The sequence below is a fragment of the Oncorhynchus gorbuscha genome, linkage group LG04 (assembly GCF_021184085.1).
Source record: "Oncorhynchus gorbuscha isolate QuinsamMale2020 ecotype Even-year linkage group LG04, OgorEven_v1.0, whole genome shotgun sequence".
Classification (NCBI taxonomy): Eukaryota; Metazoa; Chordata; class Actinopteri; order Salmoniformes; family Salmonidae; genus Oncorhynchus; species Oncorhynchus gorbuscha.
Genome location: NC_060176.1, coordinates 68,351,995 through 68,360,688, shown reverse-complemented (window position 1 = coordinate 68,360,688; position 8,694 = coordinate 68,351,995). Strand labels below are relative to the sequence as shown.

Genomic DNA, 8,694 nt, shown 5'->3' with positions numbered 1-8,694 from the left:
TCCTCCTTATTCTCATGTGGAAATGTTGAGATGAAATTAATTACCTGCATCATCTCAGGGGGAGGGAAAATGGTGCATAAAACCCATGCAGGTTGACTACAGACAGGCATTATTGTAACACACACATACACATGCACGCATGCAAAGTCGGCGCGCACACACACAACCACACACACACACAGCCTCTCTCACAGTTGCCTAGTTAAATAAAGGTTTAAAAAATAATTAATAAATACAAAATACACGCATACACGCGCGCGCACTCGCACGGCGAAGGGGAATCACTGAAGCTTGGATTTCACGTCGAGGCGCTCTTGCCCAATGCAATATGTTGCTAATCTGACTGCGCGTGGAATCATATCAGAGAGCCGCTTCATGTTTATCAACGTCAACCAGGGAAACCAGAGGCGGTTTTATCTCTTGCCCGAGCTCTTTCACTTTTTAACAAGGACGTACATAGCCCACGCGTAAAACCTCGACAGGACACGTGTAATTTTGAGTCAGAACGGAGGAAATAGAAGCAGGTTTTCTTCTAGGTTCTGAATAACGCGGGTGAAGTTTTGATTCATTTAGAATCTGCAACGCATTGAACGCTTACTGTCAAAGTGCATGTGTGTTTTTTAGTAACACGAAGGAACGTTATAGCAATTTCCTAACTGCGAAAATTCAAAGCAACTATTCTTTGCAAGGGGTCCTACAAGTATGTATGATATCAACATGTTTGTACTACTAGATTCCCATCTGGACCTCCTTTAGAATTGTAGAGATCTGTGCAGTGATTGAAGTAGTTTTTATGTGTAAACCTTTTCCCCTTCTTATTGGAATAGTTCCAACAACATAAACCCTCAGGTTGACACTTTCCCTTTACCAACGATGTCAAATCTCGGATTTTAAGATTTTCAGAGAATGGTAAATGATCGATGGAAAATCATGAACAGTGTTTCAGAACTCGAAGATGGACATCAGCATAAATCTCAGGTAGGCATTGCATGCTGCAAGTATTCATTCATTGCTCTGCTCTGCTCAAAAACAAACAAAGAAAGCAGGTGAAAAGCCTGCAGGTACCAGAAAGTATTTAATAAAAAGCATTAATATTTTAGTGGCTCATAGTATTGCATAACTATTGCACATAGTTACACATAGAAAACGAATGACCATTTATTTCGTGGGAACTAATTGTGCCTTTTTACGAAAGCCATAGCCTACCTATCACATACGGTTTATCTAATGGTCCGAATTTAAAGTTATGGTAATATGATGTGAATTGAGTGTTAAATTACAATAATATATGATTTGCTGGTAGATCCATAATGGTGTAGGCCTATTTATGTAATTTCCTACATTCATTTATTGTAGTCTATTCATCAATGAATTGATGATGATTTCTAATTGACAAATGGCAAGATGTCCAAATGATTCATGGAGAAACAGAAATTGAAGCCCTCTCTACCATCGGGCTTTTTTCCCCTTAAGCTTGTCATATTTTGAAATTAAAATATGTTGACCTTTCATTGTCGGGTCCAGTTACTCCACGATTTGTGCATCTATTGCAACATGAGCCGGCTGCAAATCTGCATTTTAAAAATATTTTTTATAAATGCCTGTGTGATGTGATCCTTATGTCACCTATTAGCTGTATACTCGGTACTGGTACTGTATATAGCCAAGTTACTGTTACTCATTGTGGATCTATTCCTCGTGTTATTATTTTTCTAGTTTTCTAGTTTTCTATTATTTATCATTGTATCTATCTGCATTGTTGGGAGGTAAGCATTTCACTAAGTCTACACCTTACGTTTACGAATCATGTGACAAGTACAATTGTATTTAAATGGATTTATAACAGTCACTGTGAATGAGTGAGAGCACTTCTTTCTGCTAGAGTATTTGGCATTGTGGAATGGCGTGCATAGGTTGGGCTAGGGTTGTCAAGTAGTATTGTTTAAATGTAGTTTAGTGTCTGAGATTATACATGTTGGCATGATACTCTCTTCTCTTCTGGCAGTACAAATATAGCCCATAACTATGTTATAGTTAAGCCTAATTATAATTACCCAATAAGGCACGGGGTGTTGTATATGGCCAATATACCATGGCTAAGGGCTGTTCTTATGCACAACGCGGAGTGCCTAGATACAGCCCATAGCTGTGGTATATTGGCCATATACCACTAACCCCCAATGTGCCTTATTGCTATTATAAACTATTATTGCTATTATAAGCTATTATTAACTGGTTACCAGTAATTAGAGAAGTTAAAATACATGTTTTGTGATACTCATGGTATATAGACTGATATGTCAGCCAATCAGCATTCAGGGTTTGAACCACCCAGTAACTATGTTACAGTAACTAATTAGAGCAGTTAAAATACATGTTTTGTGATACTCATGGTATATAGACTGATATGTCAGCCAATCAGCATTCAGGGTTTGAACCACCAATAACTATGTTTATTATCACTGTGTGGTTGGCTTTGGTTGAGAGGAAGGAGATGAGATTACCGTTCTGCCTTATAGAGTCTGCCTCCATTCCTCACTGTTTGCTGTGACCAAGTGTTTTAAGCCTATCTACAATATGAGCATTTCTGGAATGCTGCAGCAGTTGGCACATATTGTTAGCCAGCAATGTATTTATTTTGTGGACAGATCTTCTTCAACACCTTTACAGTATATCCTGTGAGTGATACAGGAAATGAACCAGTAAAGTGAATGACCATGCATTTAGGGCATGCTGAGTTGACGGGGAAGGTTAGTGAAGCTTTTGGACTCATGGCTGTGGATAGTTCCACATGGACTGTCTGTACATTGGACCAGTGATGTAGTGATAAAACAAAATAGACTGGTAAAACTCTTATCGCCGGTCGCAGTGAAAAAAGTAACACTCCCCACACTTTCCGCAAAAGTTGGTAAACTGTCAAGCAAAAATAATTGTGGGTAAACTGTGTTTACTTGCATTTACCCTCCACTACATCACTGCGTTGGACTAAATTAAGTACAGCAGTCGAGAGGCAGACATGAGAGTAGATTATTGGATGGAAGTTATCAGCCCGCAGACACTGACCGCAGACCAGGAAGCACGGACGCACACAGACAGACAGACGGACAGACACTACACACACACACACACACACACACACACACACACACACACACACACACACACACACACACACACACACACACACACACACACACACACACACACACACACACACACACACACACACACACACACACACACACACACACACACACACACACACACACCTGATAACTTTCTGTCCTTCCTTTGGCGTAATGAGAGAAGAAAGGGAATCAATCCATCCATCTCTCTCGCTCTCTCTCTCTCACTCTCTCGCTCTCTCTTGCTCGCTCTCTCTCTCTCGCTCTCTCTCTCTCTCACTCTCTCTCGCTCTCTCTTGCTCGTTCTCTCTCTCTCGCTCTCTCTCTCTCGCTCTCTGAGTGCAGTAGTTAGGCCTATAAAAAGTACTCCACAGGAATTAGTACTGTAGTATATGCTGTAGTTTCACAGGTAGCCTACATATTGTTCTCATGTGCTCTCTGTCACGTCAGTCAATCATAGCTATTGTCTCCTTTCCTAGTTTGATATGTCTTAAAGGTATACTCAGCCATATAACATCATCATACACACAACAGGGTGGTTTCCTGCCTGCAGACATCAACAACAACAGACCTCAAATCTACCAAGACAGCATTTGCTCTTCCAATTTGCTCCCTCCCTTGGGGCATGCCCACTTTGGGGAGAACGAACAGCGGCTGTAAGCAGGAAGTTGCCCGGTTGTATATAATGTCATATTACTGAGTCTACCTTGACCAATATATTCTGATTCATGACAGCAGCCATTTGACCTGTATTGAATTTGTTCATCACATGACCTTCTGCTAAGAAAATGTATAACACTGTTTCAGAATTTAGAATTTTATATGTAGCATTTAGCCTGTGGTTTTTAATGACATGATAATGACATGAGTGAACACAGCAAACTTCAGTGAGCAGCACAATGTTGACGAAGTTTGATATCTGCAGAAAACATAATTACACACCCCTAAAAAATGTAGAATAATAATAATAATAATTACACTTCAATGAAGTCAGACGTCAAATGGGAACATTTATTCCCACCGTAAAGGCATGTTTTTATTTCTCTACATCAATATGAATGCCACAGGGTTACTTTTACACCAAACTAATGTAACTTGATGGCAGATGACGATGGCTTCGGCATGTGTGTGCGCGCACGCGTGTGTATGTGTTTCAGCTGGGGACTGGACTGTGAAAGCAGACTCTGAGGGAGTCTGCTTACAGGGAAACATGAAGCGGAGATATTAATAGGGCCCCCTCGTCTCGTAATGTCTCTTAGACAGTTATCTCTGGGAGATGGCTCATTAGAGCATCCTGTCCTGCCACTGGCCCATCCACTGACTAGCCCACAATCTGCCAGCTCCCATTTGCTGCACGGTCGGACCTATTAAGATGTCCCAGTACGCCCACGTTACTGTCGTCAGTCTGCACATGACAGTATGGAAATGCTGGGTTGTTATGTTTGCGCCTGTTACATTAGCTTCTTATTGTATAAGCCAGTTGATCCAAGATGTGGATATAGGATCAATTGATCAGATGTGGATATAGGATCAGTCATTCACCATTTACCATGAGGAATCCATTTTTAGAGTAAATTGTCGCTAGAATATACATCTACAGGCTCAGGCCTCTTTGACTAAATTGGTACACGTTATGGGGTTATTTTCTAGAGCAGTGAAAAGCAAGTTAACATTTAGTCGTCGAAGCGGCAGACAATCGCATCTTCAACAATGAAAGCAATGAAAATACTCAGGCTAAAATGTCAAGAGGGTTATAATTTGAGCTACCTCTACTGCAAATGCACACATTTTCCACCCTTTTCTCTCTTCTTCCCTCATTCTGATGTCCAGCCATTCTTTGTTCAATGTATTTTTGTTTTTGTTTTTCATATTCAATTTGACCTTTTTTAATATACTGCTTTAGTAACAACCTGCTGTTTCTACCAAGCCTAAGAGAACCCTGAGGGCTCTTAAAGCGCTGTTATCACAGACGCCAGGGATCACCCTGGTGTGAAGCCACCCAGAGGAGGTGCAAATGGCTTTGACCTGCTCCACTAGCCGGTCAGCAATCAGTGAAAGGAGCACATGCACACACACACACACATGCACACACACACATACACATGCACACACACACACACAGACACATGCACACACACACACACGACACATGCACACACACGCACACACACAGACACATGCACGCACACACACAGACACATGCACGCACACACACAGACACATGCACGCACACACACAGACACATGCACGCACACACACAGACACACGCACACACACAGACACACGCACACACACACACACACACACACACACACACACACACACACACACACACACACACACACACACACACACACACACACACACACACACACACACACACACACACACACACACACACACACACACACACACACACAAGCTGTTAAAATAAGAAGAACTTACAGTGTAGTAGAGAAACATTCATTCTGTTGATGACTTTTGAGTGGACTTGGCATCTGTCCTATCAGATCATAGACTGATAGACTGCCAAGCCCCATAATCTATTATGGACAATTGAATCAGGCTTTACAGTACATTCTAAAACTCTTACTAGCCATGTCAGTCTGTCAGACCGGCTTCAAGTCATCACAGTTCCAATGTGCTAACCTGACATCTAAGCAGAGCAGAGATTTTTGGCTTCAATATACATTGACTAAAGATGATGAATATGATAGAGAAATCACTTGTTGTTGCCTCTAACACCAGAGATACAGTACATTCTGTAACGGGTTTCTTCTGGTGAAGGAGAATCGGACCAAAATGCAGCGCACCTCAAAACAATAGGGAGGGTCCGGGTGGGCGTCTGTCCATGGTGGCGGCTCCGGCGCGGGACGTGGACTCCACTCAAACACTGTCTTAGTCCCTCCTCCTCGCGTCCTTGGATAGTCCACCCTCACTGCCGACCATGGCCTAGTAGTCCTCACCCAGAACCCCACTGGACTGAGGAGCAGATCGGGACTGAGGGGCAGCTCGGGACTGAGGGACCTCGGGACTGAGGGGAAGCTCGGGACTGAGGGGAAGCTCGGGACTGAGGGGAAGCTCAGGAGTGAAAGGAAGCTCAGGAGTGAAAGGAAGCTCAGGAGTGAAAGGAAGCTCAGGAGTGAGAGGAAGCTCAGGAGTGAGAGGAAGCTCAGGAGTGAGAGGAAGCTCAGGAGTGAGAGGAAGCTCAGGAGTGAGAGGAAGCACAGACAGGTTGATGGATCTACCAGATCCTGGCTGGCTGGTGGTTTCGGCAGATCCTGGCTGACTGGCAGATCCTGGCTGACTGGCGGATCCTGGCTGACTGGCGGATCCTGGCGGATCTGGGAGAGTCTGGTTGACTGGCAGATCTGGAAGAGTCTGGTTGACTGGCAGATCTGGAAGAGTCTGGTTTACTGGCAGATCTGGAAGAGTCTGGCTGACTGGCGGATCTGGAAGAGTCTGGCTGACTGGCGGATCTGGAAGAGTCTGGCTGACTGGCGGATCCTGGCAGACTGACGGATCTGGCTGCTCCATGCTGACTGGTGGCTCTGGCTGCTCCACGCTGACTGGCGGCTCTGGCTGCTCCATGTAGGCTGACAGCTCTGGCGGCTTCTTACAGACTGGCAGCTCTGGCGGCTCCATGCAGACTGGCAGCTCCGTGCAGACTGGCAGCTCCGTGCAGACTGGCAGCTCCTTGCAGACTGGCAGCTCTGGCTGCTCATGCAGACTGGCAGCTCTGGCTGCTTCATGCAGACTGGCAGCTCTGGCTGCTCCATGCAGACTGGCAGCTCTGGCTGCTCCATATAGACTGACTGCTCTGGCTGCTTCATGCAGACTGACAGCTCTGGCTGCTTCATGCAGACTGACATCTCTGGCTGCTTCATGCAGACTGGCAGCTCTGGCTGCTTCATGCATACTGGCAGCTCTGGCTGCTCCATGTAGACTGACATCTCTGGCTGCTTCATGCAGACTGGCAGCTCTGGCTGCTTCATGCAGACTGGCAGCTCTGGCTGCTCCATGCAGACTGGCAGCTCTGGCTGCTCCATATAGACTGACTGCTCTGGCTGCTTCATGCAGACTGACAGCTCTGGCTGCTCCATGCAGACTGACAGCTCTGGCTGCTCCATGCAGGCTGGCAGCTCTGGCTGCTCCATGCAGGCTGGCAGCTCTGGCTGCGCTGAACAGGCAGGAGACTCCGGCAGCGAAAGGAGAGGAGGAAGGCTCTGGCTGCGCTGAACAGGCGGGAGACTCCGGCTGCGCTGTAGAGGAGGAAGGCTCTGGCAGCACTGAACACGCGGGAGACTCCGGCAGCGCAGGAGAGGAGAAAGGCTCCGACAGCGCTGGAGAGGCGAGGCGCACTGTAGGCCTGATGCGTGGTGCTGGTACTGGTGGTACTGGAGCGAGGACACGCACAGGAAGCCTGGTGCGGGGAGCTGCCACCGGAGGGCTGGGGTGTGGAGGTGGTACTGAATAGACAGGCGCACTGGAGCTCTTGAGCACCGAGCCTGCCCAACCTTACCTGGCTCGATGCCCACTCTAGCCTGGCCGATACGAGGAGCTGGAATATACCGCACCGGGCTATGCACCCGCACTGGGGCCACCGTGCGCACCACTGCATAACACGGTGCCTGCCAGGTCTCTCTAGCCCCCCGGTAAGCACAGGGAGTTTGCGCAGGTCTCCTACCTGGCGTAGCCCTACTCTCTGTGAGCCCCGTCCCAATACATTTTTGGGGCTGACTCTCGGGCTTCCGTCCGCGCCGCCGTGCTTGCTTCGCCAACCTCATTCTCCTGTAACCTTCCGCGCACTGCTCCATCGAATCCCAGGCGGGCTATGGCACTCTCCCTGGGTCGACCGCCCACCTGTCTATCTCCTCCCAAGAAGTATAGTCCATACTGTACTCCTCTTTGGGCTGCTCCTGTTTCCTCTTCTCCTGCTGCACCTTTGGGCGGCTACTCTCCCCTGGTTTAGCCCAGGGTCCTCTCCCGTCGAGGATTTCCTCCCATGTCCAGAAATCCTTCTTACGCATCTCCTCTTTGGGCTGCTCCTGCCTGTTGACACGCTGCTTGGTCCGTTTGTGGTGGGTGATTCTGTAACGGTTTTCTTCTGGTGAAGGAGAATCGGACCAAAATGCAGTGTGTAGATTGCGATCCATGTTTAATGAACAAACGTAAACACAAATCAATACAAACACTACAAAACAATAAACGTAACGAAAACCGAAACAGCCTAATACTGGTGCACATACACACAGAACAAGGACATCAAGACACTAAGGACAATCACCCACGAAACACACAAAGAATATGGCTGCCTAAATATGGTTCCCAATCAGAGACAACGATAAACACCTGCCTCTGATTGAGAACCACTTCAGACAGCCATAGACTTAACTAGAACACCCCACTAAGCTACAATCCCAATACATACACACCACATACAAAAACCCATGTCACACCCTGGCCTGACCAAATAAATGAAGATAAACACAAAATACTTCGACCAGGGCGTGACACATTCCAACAGACTGTAGTCGATAATGTGTATCTGAAAACTCCAAATATTTAT

The 8,694-nt window shown here is 46.3% G+C and overlaps 1 protein-coding gene across 2 annotated transcripts in view; it reads left to right on the top strand.

The window, feature by feature from the left end:
- Positions 1 to 223: 223 nt before the first annotated feature.
- The window catches only part of fibcd1a (fibrinogen C domain containing 1a), a 122,015-nt gene continuing 113,544 nt past the window's right edge, over positions 224 to 8,694 (top strand). The window contains exons 1-2 of one of the 2 annotated variants that reach the window (XM_046347967.1): positions 224 to 700; positions 896 to 978. In XM_046347967.1, coding sequence (XP_046203923.1) covers positions 907 to 978 — 72 coding nt within the window. In that variant the 5' untranslated portion in view covers positions 224 to 700; positions 896 to 906. The remainder of the gene's footprint in view (positions 701 to 895; positions 979 to 8,694) is intronic. The other variant, XM_046347968.1, reaches the window with a different exon arrangement.